Below are 17,809 nucleotides of genomic sequence, written 5' to 3' on the forward strand. Positions count from 1 at the left end.
ATTGTTTATAATTTTTGGCAGAAATATTGGAGGGATATAAATGTACATTTTTGTAGGATGCCTGTTCAATAGATAGTGTGCAGATTTCTCTTTCAGTTGTACCTCTTAAATTAATCGTAAAGGCAATAGGATGAAAAGAACTGAAGAACCTAGCATCTTTAGGAAATTCCAGCAAACTGTATTGCTTCTATTTCTTCCTGAAAAGATATTTAAAGATCCCCTTCTGTTTCTTGAGATCTGTCTCTATTCTAGATCTCTCTGCAGCATCAAGATTGTCTACACACTTTGTGGTGTTCACCATGGGCTCAGTTCTGCTGCCTGAAAAAAAAAAGATTAGCATTGGATGAGAAAGACTCTATAGAAACAGAAGACAATAGAAATTGTATAAAAAAGAGATATTTTACAACACCTGTATGGCAAACAATTCAATTAAAAACTGCTGCCAATTTAATTCTACCCATTCATGACTTTTCTCCTGAGTGACGTGTCTGTAGCTCAGTGATAAAAAGTATATTTTGCACCAATGGATTGTAACCCTTAATTTATTGTAAGCTACCCAAAGTTATTTTTAAGATGGGCAGCCATATAAATGGAAAGAAAGAAAGAAAAACAGAAAGCCAGTATATTCACTTTTTCTAAACAGCTTTAAAGAAACTGCTTTATATCAAGTCTAAGCACTTTATCTAGCTCAAAATTGTCAATTTATAGTCCTGCTGTTTTCATTTATTGATTTATTACATTTTAATGCTACTCACCTCCCCTATAAGGTGACTCTGGGCAGCATAAAAACTCTAGTTAGCAGAAATCTTTCTCAATTTGTACTGTTCTCTTAAAGTTACAAACCAAGAATGAAGTATTTGAATTAAATAATGCTGTTGCCACGAAAGCAAGGTAAGTGAAGCCTAAAGAACCGTTCTATTATCCTATCATCATTTTGCTGTCATTTGAAAATGCAAAATTAAGATGATCATCAAACATTTAGCCAGCCATACAGCTGGTCTGACTTGCATTCACATGATTGAACACTAGTTATGATGGCCTGATCTAGAGTATGTTATGTACTATTCACATTCCCCTTTTAAAATAGTTTTAATAACAATAGCAATAGCACTTAACTTATATACTGCTTCACAGTGCTTTGCAGCCCTCTCTAAGCAGTTTCCAGAGTCAACATATTGGCCCCAACAATCTAGGTCCTCATTTTACCGACCTCGGAAGGATGGAAGGCTGAGTCAATCTTCAGCCTGGTGAGATTCGTTCTGCCAAATTGCAGGCAGCCGGCAGTCAGCAGAAGTAGCCTGCCGTACTGCATTCTAATCACTGCACCTCCAAGGCTCATTGATTAATTAATTGATAAAATTTGACTATTTCTTTTACTATCACATGTACTGCATAGCTAAATCTCATAATAAATTAACATCTATCACTCCTCCTCATCATTAAATATTTTATAATAGGGCAAATTATGGGAATGAAAAATAAGAAGCCAAACCTTTTAACCTTTTAAGCAATCCATAAATGACCTGTTCTGATCTCAAACTCAAAACTATGCATGCATGACAGAGAAAATTATGAGCTTCCATTCTAAACTGATATAAATGCCCTCTATGTTATAATAATCAGTGACAAAAGATAACTGAATTGTCATCAAATGATTGTAGTAATTAAAAAAAAACACCTAAACCCAGCATGATGTTATTTTGGTTTTATGAAACTTTGAGCACCTCTATATGACATTCTGTATTATTTTATGAAATATATCTTAAGAAAAGAAAAGAAAAAACAGTGATGTGCTATTACCAGGATCTTCTGAATTCTGAGCAGGAGTTTTGTAATTTTGTGTCAATGTTTCTGCAGAACCTCCAGCAAGCCTTTTTTCTCGATTAGCTTTGAAGGAAGGAGTTCTCCTGTTACCAAGCAAGATTAAGATAATTAATTCTTTAAACAAAATTGATTTATATGGCCACCCATTTCACAAATGCAAGTCTGGGCAGCATTTAGTTTTTCTTTCCTGAATCTGTAGAGAAGGGTTTACATTTAAAATACATAAATACAGTATTTTTTATTTTATCTTTAGCTATAAATATTTTCATGGTAGCTATCATCAAGAAATAAAAATGTGCTCAACCACTTAGCACAGTGGGTCTCAACCTTCCTAATGCCGGAACCCTTTAATACAGTTCCTCATGTTGTGGTGACTCCCAACCATAACATTATTTTATGTTTTCCACATTTTTTTGAAAATATGTGTTTTCCGATGGACTTAGGCAACCCCTGTGAAAGGGTCGTTCGACCTCCAAAGGGGTCCCGACCCACAGGTTGAGAACCACTGTCTTAGCATAACCATAAGGAAATAAAAATATGCAGCTTTTTGTCTTTTCTTGTTTATTCCTTTCTTAAACTGAAACCTCTACTTTGTCTATTCAACAAAGAAGAACTAGATGGAACAATTTGTTTAGGGCTGTAAACACAAATACTGTTCTCAAAGTTAAAGACTCTCTTTGATGCTTGGTATTCTAATGTTGTTGAGCACATTGAAAAAACGAGAAATAATTAACCCGAATATATTGAATTGAATATAATCAGGTGAACAGAAACCCATGCCTACCTCAGAAGGAAACTTTTGCTAGTCTGTTTCTGAGTAGAAGTTCCAGCTGCCGAAATCCAAGGTTTTATCTGAGGTTTCACCACATTTTCATTGATTGAAACTTCCTTCTGATTGCTGTTATGATCTTCAGGAATCCATATAAGAAATCAAAGGAATAAAACACAAAAACTTGGTTATGAAGAATCTGAAAATTTAGCATTAATTGTCCTCTTTTGCCCAATATTCTGTCTCTGTTCTTCTTTCCTGGGCAAGCTGAGATACTTCTGACTCCTTAGACCTTATCAATTTACCTAAGTTACTCCATAATGCATACATCCAATCCTCCATTAACTTCTGAGACGATGCTGCAAGGTAGTATTCTGTTCCATCACTTGTTCTGTAAACCATGTATTGAAGATGGAATTAATTGATTTATTCGATATATTAATTGATATATCTTCACAAGATAATATATACAGAAACAAACCCACCAAAAGTCCCATTCTTTTTCTTACACAAAATAAACACAAGTGGTAATTTTTGTATTTCAGCAAAGCCCAAGAAATCTTCTCATGCACTGATTTCAGATAAATTCTGTCCTGTAATTCCTAAATGAAATTGATAACTTATTTCAGACCCAAAACTCTCTCCATTTTGTTAAATGCAGTAATGGTTCAGTTGAGCTCTAGTCTAGTGAACAGAACTGATAGAGGAATTTATGCTTCAGGATCATTAATGATGATAGCTCAACTGCTGTACACTGATGAAAGTCCTTTTGCCCTTGAATGACATTTTTTAAACTCCTCTGACCTTGACAAGTGTGACATCGTTTACATTCTGTGGGCACTTTTATTTGCAAGTGCCTTATGATTCTTATGGTGCAAGAATGGCAGCATCCAATTCTACAAAATCATTCTAAGCTAAGCAGTATTTAGCTTACCCAAATGAGAGAACTGCATTTGATTCTAATTAACAGTGATGCATTTTACCTTAAGCTGAAAGCATATTTTTTCCTGGGATAGTTCGTTAGCCTCTCACACCTGGCTCCAGCTATGCTCAGTGATAAATCTGGAGGTATTTTCTAAAAAAGAAGAAAGACAAGACATAATAAGCAGAGACTTTCTATCCCGTGTTTTTGATTCCATATCCTTTAGAGCAGTGATTTTCAAACTGTAAAATGCCATCAATGCTTCTCAAATAAAAATGGGTAGTGGGAAATAGGCATTTTGTAGGCAGGGCCTGTCCATTATAATCTATCAACATTTGTGATGTACATTGGCAAGATAATGTCCATTCATTGTAGGACATCTTGTTACTAGGTGAATTCTTCAAGGAAATAGTGCTGTCTGAAATATGTCATGTAAACTTTGTAGCCTAAATATTTTTCTCAAAATGTAACTTTCCAAATCATTGTTCTAGAAAATATGACAATATCATAGTTTGCTGCATTGTTCCATAAAAATTGCCAAGGATCATAACAATCAGCCAATCAATCAATATATAGATGTATTTTAAATTTAATCCAGAAATATATTAAACAAGGATTTTGCTGATGATACAGGTCAGCAGTTTTGATTTTTGCTGGAATTTCAGTAGATGGTATTAGAAATCTTAGAAAACATAGTCATTTATCAAACTGCTTGTCTTAACTAGCTAAAAAAGGCTGAAGGAGGATTTTCAGTGAGACTGCAATAGATTTTTAAGATTTTAATGATTATAAAATAAAGTACCTGAATTATTTCCTTCTCATCATTATAGAAGTCAAGCTTATGTCTTTGAAGTTGAACATAAAAAGTGTTCCAAGCTCTTGCCTTTGGCTGAAATAATATAAAATAAAATCAACTATTTCCATACTATGCATGAATCTCATCATTATTTAAAATTATTTATCCATTAGTAGCTTGCATTGGTGGGTTCCGGATCCCGTTGCAACCAGTACGGTTGCAACAGGGCCCGGTGTCCTCCACATGAACGCACACAGCGTGCAGCACACGCAAGCATCTTACCAGCCAGCGACACCTCCGTGAGCCTCTGCGATGCTCCAGCTGCTCAGCAGAGCGTCGCACAGGCACTGTACATGCCATGCACAAGTGCGGAAGTGCCGAAGACTTTAAAGACAAGTAAGGAGCGGAGGTAGGCAGGTGGGCCCTCTGAAGCACCATACTGGAACGGTACTCAGTGCTCCGGGCAGGCTCTGGTACGCTCGTATCGGGGTGTACTGCCTGCAACCCACCACTGGTAGCTTGCTTCCATTCTGAAATAACTGATATTAATTTAATCTTTCTGTCCTTAGGCCACGGTCAAACTTCTGCTGTAATTAGAGCCTGCCGCTTTCTCCTTCTGTGTATATGGGTCCACATATACACAATCTTTAGACTATCCTTGGTGAGGGGTAAATCTTTATAATTACCCTGATTACATTGACCGTGCTCCATTTACAATTCTACAGTATATATTCATCTAATGCAAATATTATTTAAATACGTGTAGATTTCGAATACATTTATACAACCATTTTTTTTACCTACTATATTTTGTGAAAATGAGCCCCATGTTTCATTATACATGTCTATAAAAAGTCTGCAAAGTCAAAGATTTATAAGCATAAGTAGGTATCTGCTCATAAGTGGCAAGTGCACTTGCGTCTTCTATCAACTGAATAAATGGTTCATACATTTATTTTTACAAGATATCAATTTGTTAGCCATACTAAGGGCATGGATGCCACATCTTAATTTTTCATCCACATCATTATACTTACATTTATCTCTTTTCTTCTTGAAAAAACCTGGTCTCTTTTTTCTAGAAAACCTGCCATAATGTATTGATTTGCAGAAATCTGAAATGCATAAGACTCTTACAGGTAATTTAATCTGTTATGATGAAAGCTTGAATACAACAATTCATTCACTCATTTCTACAATAATATGATAGAAAAACGCCATGCACACAATCTAGGTAGAGGTAGAGTGTCAGGAGAAGGAAATAAGTAAGGATTTTATTTGGGGAATACAAAATCAGTAGATAATTAAGTCTCTAGTCTTAGAAATATTAATCTTTATGTATTTGTATAATGAAGACTGAATTACTGAAGCAATCTGACACAACAGAGGCCTCTGACTGGGCTACTGCTCTCACTAATGATTTATAAACTTTCATTGGATCATCCAACTAGTCTAACCATTCTTCTACCAAAGGGAGACTAATGGTGATAGATTATATTTTGCCTTATTGATGGCCGGGTGATGTTAGAAGATGCCATAAATCATAAGAAAAAGACATGGCAGGGTTTTTTTAGCATTAAGAACTGTGTGTTTAAAGAGGAAGTGTGCTTTCTGTTATGAAAAATAAATAATAGTTGTCTTTTTTTATCATACGCTGTAATGACAAGTTGATTTTGGTCTCATTTATCCTGATCTTTTGAGTTTGTGTATGTACTGTATACATGAGTTTGTCTGTCTGGTGCAGGCATGCACATGTTTATAAATATGCTGTTCAGCATTGGAGTTGAATGGAAAAAACCTTCAGAGCCTCCAGCAACATCTATAGTTCCTTAAAGGAGCTACACTTCTTGGCAAGAAAAATATGTCCTTGGTTTGAAAAGTTGCACCTATATGCTATATACATGTCTCTGTGCACAGTTTTGTACACTTATCCTAATACACAATATTGCTTAAAAATTAGGATTTTAGAATGCTTCTGGTGGATTTTTGAGGATTATTGTCTTTTATATGCAATTTGGAGTAACTGTTTTCTTTAATACTCAGCAAATATAAAATTACTATGAGTAATTTCAGACAACTAGCCACATTCTGCAAACAGGACATCCCAGCTATTAGTTTTCCATGACCACTATAAAGTAAAATACAATAAATTGAATGCATCTGATTTCCTATCGTAGTTGTCTTTTTTCTGCATGAGTTTTTATTAAGACTTGATGTTTTATCATTACACTGAAAGATGGATAGTAGGGCAAATCAGATGTACTGACGACAGGTACACAGACTGCCTTAGGCCAATCATCAGAGCCAATGAAACTACTCATGCAGCATTAATTAATGATGCCAAGAAAGTTTTCCATATGTGGCAAAATCTGATGCAGTCACAGAAAAATGGTACCAAGCACAAAAGGGCAAAGAAACAATCTATTTTGTCTAAGATTTGAATCAAATATAAATAAATATTGGGTTTTAAATATTGAGAGATCAACCATTATCTGTGCAGTCCTAGGTGAACCTAAAACTTGCAGTTCTAAGAATGCCTACAAGGAATTCTAGAATATCCTTGTAGAAAGTTAAGCAGGTTATTTCAGCTTGAGTCTTTTTATCTTCTCTTAATATAAAGCAACATTTTTATGGCAATGACTAACATTTTCATTTTCCCCTCAACCCATTTTTGATGACTGAAGGCTATTTATGATACTTACCAAATTACATTATTGAGGTGTTGAGATCAGAATTTTTGCCTTGGGTGTTTTCTCCTTCAATTTCAGGGTGGGTGGGGATAGATATCAATCTACCTGTTTTTTTGAGGGGATTTCTGCTAAAAATTGGCAGGCATTTCTGCTTAATTACTAGATTGCAGCTGAATTTCAGTGCTATAATTCTGGAGGACATTGACCCATAAAAATGGGGAAAAATGAGACTGGAAAATTTTGCTCACAATTGGCAATACTTTTGGCTGTTCTGAAGAAAGACATCACCTGATTATGAATTTTGGAATGTTTCTTATGAATCAACATTATTTTTTATAAAAATAAGTAATGATGTCATTGTTCAGTCAACAAAAGGGTGACACAAAAGGGAATAACTTACTTGGGGAGCAGTTTCTGATCCTTCTGATGATAAATCTGAGTGCAGAAAACTTTGGCAATCATCAGGGGATCCTTTATCATCCAGAGTTTTCATTTCACTAGTTTCTAACTCAGAGGTAGAAGTTTCACAACTGTTTATCACATCTGATGGATTAAAATCACTATGGTGTGACTCCAAAAATCTAACACCAGATTGCTGGATATTCAAGTCTGAGGTCAATGAAGGACACGAAGAATTCTCAGTTTCTGGCATGGAATTTTCTAAGCCAAGCACTCTTGGTTCAGGAGAATCATTGATCAACTTCAAGTCTTCTTCAGAAATGATTTGATGCAAACTCTCTTTGGAGTTTTGGGTAGGAGAGATATTGAAGGGATCTCTTAAGTTGGGAATTGAGGACATAAGTGGTAATTGTTGAGTTTTCTTTGGTTCAAGCATTGTTCTTCTTCTATCTGAATGTCGCCTTCTTAGTGAGGGGACTTTGATCAATGTGGTCATTTGCTTATTTTCTTCTATAGTCATTTGTTTCAGTAGCTTCAATTCTCTCTGGAAAAAAAAATCATTTGGAATCAGTGGGAGGACACACAAAAGACTGTTTCTGTTTTCTATTGAAAATATATCATTAGTGTATGAAATTTGCAAGTTTCTGACCACTTTATCAAATGATATTTAGGCTTCTGCACGTGGAATTATTCATTCCTTGAATACATATGCATATCAGCATGGAAGATTTCATCTCTATATGAAAATTTGTTACAAATGCCTCACATAGTTTCTATACCACTAGGAAACCACAATGGAGTATGAATGTTGAATTTTCATGCCTGTCCTCCCTCCAATGGTGTAAGAAAGCACACAACTGGGTAACAGCTCCACTGATTCACTATTTAGTCTCACCACTACCACCACCACCACCACCGCCACCACCACCACTACTACTACTACTACTACTACTACTACTATACTACCATTACTATTTTGTCTCTATTGCTCTTTTATGGCTGTAATGTACACCAATAGTCACTGGCAGTTTTCACTGACACTTTCAGAGTGGCTTATGCAAAATGAAACTAAGGGTGAAGAATAGTGGGTAAAAGAAACAAAAGGTGTGAAATAAGAGAAAAGGAATTCTAATTAACTGTTCATAGCAAACCCATTTAATACCTTTGGGTCCTTGCAAACCATTCTTATTTCCACTACAACAAAGTAATGAATGATGTATTGTCTTTTATTTTTAAATTACTCGCTTGTCTCTAACTGAAAATCTCATCAATTCTTTCCAGACATGACATTCTCACTCTTCTCCTTCCTCTTGCTCTTTCCTCAAATATTTACTTTGCAATTTGATCTTCATTCATTCTTTTTGTATTAGCAATGTGATTTCATGCTCATCACTCTCCCTTGTATTTAATCTATGCTCACTTTTTATCCATTGATTCTTGTTCTTATGTCTTCTTTTCCTACTCACAGCTCTTAAGTAATCCTTTGCCATTGCATTCAACTTACTTAAATATTTTTTTTCTGATTTCAATTATATATAAAACAATGTAGGCAGAAAACCAGTCTTATTTGCTTCTTTTGTCGAATACTCATTTCTAACATATTGCACAATGCTGGCCAAATATTGAGAAGTAGAAGTCATGGAGGCTACAGAGACAATAAGATTAGCCACACTACTCTACTATTTTGCAAAAATAACACAGTTTAAAAAGAAACCCAAAGAAATTTAAAACATTTTCAGAATGATGTAGAAAAACATTAATCTTTTCTCAGAGGAAGGAAACTTTTGGAAAGTTGGCAAAGAAATTTGATGTTTTTATAGGTGACCTTCTATGATAGCTATTTCATAGAAGGAGCAAAATCAGTAAGAATGTTGAAAGCTGAGATTTAAGGGAAGAAAAAAATCAGGGCAGGATAAGGTCAATCCATTCCTTAACTGCCATTGTCTTAAACTGGTTCTCTTCCTGCCCACGCAAGATCACATCTATGGAACAATAGATCTCTTCATACATCCATGAAGTAGCACTTCTGGCTCTGGCTGTCACAGCCACATGACAGCCATAAACTGTAAAGAAAAGTCTGCAGAACCTGACAGTCTACTTACATAGACACTTCCTTATAGCTATCCATTGGAAATGAAAAGTGTGTATGATGTAATGCTCTGTAATTTTCATACTGCTCTATAAGGGAAGAACAGAGGGCACATGTGCAAGACCACTGAGGGGGGAAAAACCAACTAAAGATGCTCCCCCATCATTCCTGTATTTTAGATCTCTGTGGTTAAAAGGCTGCCTTTTCTTTTTTAAAACCATTGGGCTATTGTTGCACAAAGTAATCCATGCGTAACCATAAGAAGACCAAGCATAATATAAAAACCAAGTTTGAGTGAATTGTCACCTTATTATTAAGCTTAACTATAAAACCACATGATTTTGGAAAGATGATAAAAGGCATTTATATACGGCCTGTTCCCCACATGTCTTCCTTGGGTTTAACCAGAGGTGGTATTCAGCAGGTTCTGACCAGTTCTGGAGAATCAGTAGTGGAAATTTTGAGTAGTTCGGAGAACCAGTAAATACCACCTCTAACTGGCCCCGTCCCCATCTATCCTCTGCCTCCCGAGTCCCAGCTGAATAACCTTCCGCTGGAGTGGGGAGGGAATGGAGATTTTACAGATTTATACTTCCCTTGCCACACCCACCAAGCCATGCCATGCCCACCAAGCCACACCCACAGAACTGGTAGTAAAAAATGTTGAATCCCATTACTGGGTTTAACCCAGTACCTTTGTCTTTCTATTCAACTGTGAAAACTTCTCTTCTTGGGCTTCTAGCATTTTTTCAAAGTCTTGATGCTTCTTCAACAGATGTTTAACATCAGAGACAGAATTCTAGGGAAATAAGTCAATAAATGCAAGCAATTATTCAATATAGAAAGGCCATTTGGGGAGGGGGGAGAGGAAAGAGCAGAATAGGGAGAGAAACATCTAAATTGGTTGTGAGGAATGACTATGAAGCTTTCCAGCTAATGAAGCACAGATGGCTCTTTCCATTTCTTAATTAACAAGGTTATATTTGGAATATGAATGTTGGAAGGCAACAAGATTTGTGTCTTTACTTGTCTTTATATGACAATAGCATTCAATTTTGAAGGAATTTTGTTTAGGGGAAGGGCGGGGTGGCAATAGTTATTGGCTCAGCTGCATGCAGTGATTGCAGCAATTTCACTAGAAATTCCCACCCAGCTGGCATTGATGTCAGTGGGCGTTTTCCTTCTCTCTCCTGATGGCAACATTCTGCAGGCCTAGCAAGTCAGCTTTGCTGTCACTGTGGCTGGGGATGGAATTCTTTCAGTATTATACAATTAAGCCATAAGCCTGCATCTCATGGGTTTGTTTTTAGAAGACTCATTGGCTGAATTTGAGCTGTTCATTCTGCCTCAGCACTAATCTTACAGAGTGGTTGAGGGCAAAATGACAGGAGCTTATGTGAGTTCCTGAAGGAAAGGCACGCTATAAATCAGACACAAACTTCTCTACCCATTGGGAAAATGGCAGCTGGGAAAAATAGAGTGATAGAAAAATGTTTAATATCTTTCCTTATTTCGTGCAATAAGAGGAATTCAAAAGAAATTTCCCAGTGTTCTGGGGAAAAGTTAAAAAATAAAAGTAGGTAATTAAAAAGTTTCAGAAGTGATACAGTTGTGTTGGGATAGGTTTGAATTTGGCATTTTTCCACTATACTATGTTTACTTACCCCATAATTTGAATCTGAAAGAAAATTCTCCTTTGCTGTCAACCAGGTTTCAGCAAAGTCCAGCTCTCTTTTTAATAGCTGGATCTCCCAGTTTTCCTCATACAAATCCTTCTTCAGATCCCAGATTTCCCTCACTTTTTGCATTAACTCCAATAATTCAGAGAGCTTCTCCTCAATCTAGAGGAAACGAATTCCCATATGGAAATTGAAGGAGGGGAACAAAAATACAAAAAAACTGATCATTTCATTTCTCATTTATTAGGTAAGCTGAGTTTGTGATATCTTTCCAGGAAACCTCTTGAGCTATTTTGTTTTGGGGGAATTCAGTCCCAAATTAATATACAGTAGTGAAATGGTCTCCCCCCCCCCCCCCGCAAACAAGAATTTCAAAAGAATTTCAAAGTGATATACAATACCCACTAAATGCCAACAACCAATAAGCAACAAAGAGTATTCTTTAGTCTTTAATAACATATTTTAAGTAACTGAGAGTATAACAACAAATGGCTATAGTAACATATCGATAGGGAAACAACAGGTTTCAGCTGAACCCTAACAGGACTGAGTGGCCTTGGAGCCTTCTGGACCAGATCTTCATGATCTGGCACAGACAAACTGTATGCAATCGGAGTGTCCTTCTAAATTGATGATTCCTACTTGAGGAGCAGGTGGCAGGCATGGATAGGAGGGCCTTTGCATAACTTTGAGTTGTAAATCAGTTGTGCATTTTCCTGAACTACATGCCCTGTTTACCTCTAGAGTGGGTTATAACATGGCCTTACATGTTATAACTTTTGAAGTTATAACCGCTTTTGAAGAATTCTGGAAGCTTTAGCTGGTGCTAAATGCAGTTGCATTTTGTTTTTCTGCCATGGCAGAAAGAAAGAAAGAAAGAAGGAAAGAAAGAAAGAAAGAAAGAAAGAAAGAAAGAAAGAAAGAAAGAAAGAAAGAAAGATGGACAAAGAGAAGAGTGAACATAAGGTTTGACTTTAAATGCCAAAAATGAGGCAGATCAATTGTACAATATAATCTTTATCTGGAAGTCCTGCAGATCCAAGATATTGTAGCAAGCTGAATATTTTGAGGACTTGACCAATTTGTTTTTGGAGATTACAATAACTTTTAATTTTTTATCCTGAAAAATGCAAATAGAATAGTTTCCCCAAAAATACCTAGCAAAATTCATATTTAGTAATAAGACTTAACAATATTTACCCCCCTGCATCATTTTCAAATCTTTTTACAATTCATAAGGCAAGCTGAGTAGCATTATAAAAGTCAACATGGTTACTAAGATATCATGACCATAAGGAAGTTTTCAAGCAAATTCTGTTCTTTTCTTTCCTCTTTCTTCATATAGTCTGAAGGATCATATGTTGTGGTTAGTTCTGGAAACCTTGAGCCTGATTTTGGTTTCTCATATCAAGTTACCACCTTATTCTCTCCCTATGCTGTTTGTACTTTTTTTTAGATCACAAGATCAATTTATTCATTTTGAAACTTTATCTAGATGTCTTCTGCCATACCTATTTTAATCCTCTCAATCACTCTGAAAAGAGGGTAAGACAAGTGGCTCTTGCAGTTGAAAAGAAAATTAAACTAGAATCTCCTGAATCATTTCTATATCCATACCACAAATGCAAGTGAATAATTAGGTAATGTTTGTTGAAGTCAACTTAGACACAAGATTTAGAGTAATTTTTAAAGAAGTGAAACAAATTAAATTAACCACTTTAGCATTTTCCAACCTGGCATCCTTTTGATGTGTTGGAATTGCAATTTTCAGAGTTTCCAGATAACATTGTTGGAATTGCACTCTAAAGAGATCTGGACAATGTCAGATTAGGGAAAGCTGGCCTCCCCTAATTTAAAATAATTTTCCTTGTAGAAAAAAAAGATACAAAATTTTCATGCATGCCCATCTCCAAGAATCATTGCTTATGATGTGTAGAACTAAGGTTCATTGTAGTGTGAGTTAAACCCAATTAAAACAATTGCTTAATATATAATCTCTTCTGTTTTGATGAAAGAACCCTAGATTTGATCACAAGTCTGTCTTCATCTTGCTCCTTTTCCTATAGCCTTCCCGTAGTGTACAGGTGTATGCAGTAATAATAATTTATGCTGTACTATTTACTGATGTAAACACTTGGTTGTAAGAAGGCAGTTCATAGTTCACTCACTCAAGGGCTTTAATGCCAGTAAGTGTATTCATTGTTTCAATTCATTTAATGCCTTTAAAGCACATTCTCTTGCAGTTCTAAGCATCTCACAACAATGGTGAAAATGCAGACATATAAAATAACAAGAAGCAATCAGATTAACCATATTGTTTGTATACTCTAAAGTTTCACAACATGCTATAATTGCTATTTCAATTTATTGCTTTCTTTAATCAGTAGCTTACTTCCAGGAACATAAAATGTCCTTTCTTCACTAGATTATTTCCAATTTGCTCCAGATCTTCATATTTCAACCATTGTTTGTCTATGTCAAGCTTGTATTCCTTGTGGCGTTTAATAAGCAATTCAGCTCCCAGAAGATCATGTGCTACCTCCTCTGAAATAATCAGGGAATGCATCTTTCTTGACCAGGCTCTGCAAAAATCCCAATTAAAAAGTAGATTAATTACCTGATGAAATATATAATCCACGCATAACTCAAAATGTGAAATCCAGTTTCCACTGTATTATATTCAAAAGCATTGAAGGTAGGTATAAGTATAGTACAGCGATGGCGAACCTTTTTTGGCTTGAGTGCCATAAATGCGGGGAGCGCAGGGGGATCGTGTGCATGCGTGCCACACCCATAATGCAATGCATGACCCCCAGTGTGCATGCACGCACTACAGGTGCTCCCCCCATTTTACATGCTTTTTTTGCCCTCCCCAGGCTCCTGAGGCGAAAACAGCCTCCCCTGCCCCCCCCGGACACCCTCCGGAGGCATTCAGGGAAGCCTCTGGATGGTCCCCGACACCTTCGGAGCGCTCAAAATGACCCTCCAAGCAAACTGACTTCTGGTTTGCTCGGAGTGTTGTTTTAAGCGTTCTGAAGGCTTCAGGGACTGTCTGGAGACTTCCCTGACGCCTCTGGAGGGCGTCCAGGGGGGTGAGGGTAGCTGTTTTCGCCCTCCCCAGGCTCCTATAAAGCCTCTGGAGCCTGGGGAGGGTGAAAAATGGCTTTAAAAAAGGGTGAACTCAGCTGGCCAGCGAGCATGCATGCTGGCCAGCTGACAGGGCAGCGCCTCACGTGCCCTGACAAATGGCTCTGCGTGCCACCCATGGCATGCATGCCATAGGTTCGCTATCACTGGTATAGTACATATGTATCCAAATGTTTTAAAAATGTGCTCTATCAAGATTTCATCTGCACCCCGCCCCCTTTAATCTTATGGAAGGAAGCTCTATCAGGCTAATTCATACATACACCAACTCTCTGCAGTCATTGAAGTAGATTTGGACTTGTTCAGCCTGCTGCAATTTCAGCTTTCTTTCCACACACTTCTTGTCTAGTTTCTCCCAGCACTCATCCACTTCAGAAAGTCTGTTCATCATGTTCTCCCTGGGCAGAGGGTAGAGGCGGCCCAGGCGCCAGGCCTCTCCTCTAACCCTTTCCAAGTCTTTTGCAATGGCTGCCAATTCACTCTGAAATACACAAAGGAAAATTAACTAGCTTGGAATATTCAAGCCACCCTTTTAGGCAGTGACGGCGAACCTTTTTGGCATGGAGTGTTGAAAAGGTTGCGCAGAAACATCATGCTCGCACACGAAGGGCCTTTTCGTCTGGGCCGCGCTCTGGAAAAGCTGAACTTCCGGGTTCCGGCATGCACACATGCCCGACAATCAGCTGGCCAATGCACATGCACAGGCTGGTTTTCGGCACTGCTGCACGCATGAAGGGATCATGCTCTGGAAAAGCCAAGCGTTCGGGTTCTGGCATGCATGCGCACTAAACAATCAGCTGGCCGGGGTGCATGCACACATCGATTTTCAGCACTGCTGCACACATGAAGAACAGCTGATTGTTGCATGTGTAAGTGCACCAGAACACAAACAGGCAAGGCTGCACATGCCGGGTAACATGGCTTCGTGGGTCACTTTGGGCATACGTGCCATAGGTTCGCCATCATAGCCATAGGGCTTCATATCATTTTATTAGGTAGAGTGAGATGGATCTGACTCACCTGTCATTAATACAATCTCAAACAATGTGAAGAAGGAAACCATCTGAGAAAAAGAGGAAGTCAGAACAAAGGACAGTGAAAGAACTGATGTGAGATGGCATCCATGGATTGCCTAATAGAGAGGAAGGAGCTCCTGGGTAATGCAAAAGTCCCATCGCAAGCTTGGTCAATGCATACCTACTCCCCTACTTACATTAGAAAAGCAAATGACACATACGTTTTCTTCCCAGCAGGAAATCTATCAATTAATTTCTTTAACTTATCCCAAAGTAAACTTTTTAGGATAACAGCACTTTCACTGAATATGGAAGAGATAATCTGTCAGGGCAAAGCAAACTGCCCACTCAGGGACTTGAAGGCATTGCATTGATTTGGCAAAAAAGAGTAGTCCTAACTCTCTTTGATATTTTCATGTTGATATACGTTTACACTCTGTTTTACTTTGTTTTTCTTATGTTGTTTATTATCCTCACTCTTGTTCTATTTTAGAACGATTGTATCATTTTCTTAAAAAAAATCAAAAATCAAATATTTTATCATTTTCTTAAAAAATCAAATATCTCTCACAAGCAGCAATATGAAATACAATAAATAATAAATAAATAAATGGCTAAGCTAACCCTGAGTAGATAAGTAAGAGAGAATAAGAGTAAGTGACTTATAGTAAGAGAGCAGCCAATTTCTTTAAGGCGGTGAACAAATAATCCCATCATTGGAAATTCTGCAGAACTGAAATGTCAGATCTTTTGAAAACAGACACAGACACGCAGTCTGTTTTTTTCAAAGCGACTGTTTCTGCTTACCTCCACTCCTTCATGTTGGCTAAGGAGGGTCTGAACTCCAAGTAGGTCATAACCATAATCATCTCTGGTCACAACAGCCTCTTTCTCCTGCATCCAGCCTTTTAGGTCATCCACATCACGATCATATTGATGAACTTGATGAGCTGCTCTGAGATTCTGATAAAGGGAAAAATGTTCCAGTAAGACTTGTCGCTAACACACCAGTTCAAAAATGCTTATGATGTAAAACAGATAGAAGTGAAGGATATTGATTCAAATTGCTGCTGGATCATGCTTTAGTGTATTACAAATTATGTTCTAAATATCTGATAAGTTTCAGTTACATCTGCTCCATTTTTAAAGGAGAATGTTGTTAGACAGAGTCACTACCAGTGAACAAATCTTATTCTAATGGTACATTATCAGTGGTACTTGTAATAGCGTTATATGATCAAGAACAGTAAAACCACACCATACTTTTCATCTTGTTATCCTGTATTCAGGGGTTCAATTCATGTGGATCAGCTTAGCAGGGGTGTCAAACTCGATTTCACTGAGGGCCGCATCAGGGTTGCATTTGACTTTGGGGGGCTGGGGTGGGCGTGGCCAAGGTGGGCATGATCATTCTTGTTGAGGGCGCCTGTATGGCTCAAGCACTCTGCCAGCGAAAATGGGTTCCTGAGCTCCATTTTTGGCTGCGACAGCATCCTGCATCCCTCTACCAGTGAAAATGGAGCTTGGGAGGTCTGCATACAGCCCTCGCAAGGTCCCTTTTCACTGGCAGAGGCACCGCGGGCTGGTTCTTTGCTGTTTCCATGGTGGCCCCGCAGGCCGGATCCAGCCCCCGCGCCTTAAGTTTGACACCCCTGATATATAGTAACTCAAAACGTATAATCAACCATTTTCAATCATGACATCACTGCCATAATGCAAAAGTGGGCCATTTTGTAGGCATCCAAAGCTACATTTTAACACATTTCTTCTTTGAAAGGCAGAGCAATAATCTGTTAACTGGAGAGTCAGGGCTAAACTTTTTCATATTCAGAGGTTGAAAGGTACAAAGATAAAAAAAGATATATACAGCCTATTACAAACATTATTATTTACTTAATATAACTGAATAATAGAGAAGCTGAGAATCATTCTGTCAATCTTGGGTGATCTAATTTTTAAAAAACTACAACAGAGGACTGGGGTGGTAGGTGACACATGACACATACATTGCTCATTCATGTCCTGAGGAGCACATCTGGATACCAGGAAGCTCACCTCTGCTCTTGTTTGGACAGCTTGCTGCAGTTTCTCCCATCTGTCATGGATATCCTCGGTCTTTTTCTGGATGTGGCTTATTTGATTGTGACACACAGTTCTAAGATGAGATGCTAGATTGTTTATCAGCAGAACTTTGGTATAGCCTAGAGTTTCTACCTCTTTCATAAAATCTTCAAATTTTTTCTCCAGAACCTATAGCATCAACAAAGAAGTAGCAGAGAGTTATTCAAAATCTTCCACCTATTTCTTGATATTAGTTTTGAAATAATATAAAAAAGTGATGAACAGGGCTTGGTAAGTCACTTAGCATTAAAAAAACCATATTCTTAATTAATAACAAGCATATGTGAACCACTGCTATCTGTAATCAATCTCATGTAACTTTTAATAATCAAGGAACATCAGGAACTATAAAATATA

General features: G+C 37.4%; 1 protein-coding gene across 1 annotated transcript in view; it reads right to left on the reverse strand.

The window, feature by feature from the left end:
• SPTBN5 (spectrin beta, non-erythrocytic 5) overlaps positions 1-17,809 on the reverse strand; it is a gene marked incomplete at its 5' end in the record, with an annotated part of 109,363 nt that continues 91,554 nt past the window's right edge. Inside the window, 14 exons of the mRNA XM_081942792.1 lie at positions 1-318; positions 1,801-1,907; positions 2,609-2,732; positions 2,899-2,984; positions 3,577-3,668; positions 4,318-4,404; positions 5,349-5,426; positions 7,402-7,944; positions 10,184-10,288; positions 11,154-11,330; positions 13,561-13,750; positions 14,579-14,796; positions 16,139-16,294; positions 17,387-17,581. Coding sequence (XP_081798918.1) covers positions 188-318; positions 1,801-1,907; positions 2,609-2,732; positions 2,899-2,984; positions 3,577-3,668; positions 4,318-4,404; positions 5,349-5,426; positions 7,402-7,944; positions 10,184-10,288; positions 11,154-11,330; positions 13,561-13,750; positions 14,579-14,796; positions 16,139-16,294; positions 17,387-17,581 — 2,289 coding nt within the window. The 3' untranslated portion in view covers positions 1-187. The remainder of the gene's footprint in view (positions 319-1,800; positions 1,908-2,608; positions 2,733-2,898; positions 2,985-3,576; positions 3,669-4,317; positions 4,405-5,348; positions 5,427-7,401; positions 7,945-10,183; positions 10,289-11,153; positions 11,331-13,560; positions 13,751-14,578; positions 14,797-16,138; positions 16,295-17,386; positions 17,582-17,809) is intronic.

Source organism: Natrix helvetica (genome assembly GCF_964273705.1).
Source record: "Natrix helvetica genome assembly, chromosome: 1".
Taxonomy (NCBI): Eukaryota; Metazoa; Chordata; class Lepidosauria; order Squamata; family Natricidae; genus Natrix; species Natrix helvetica.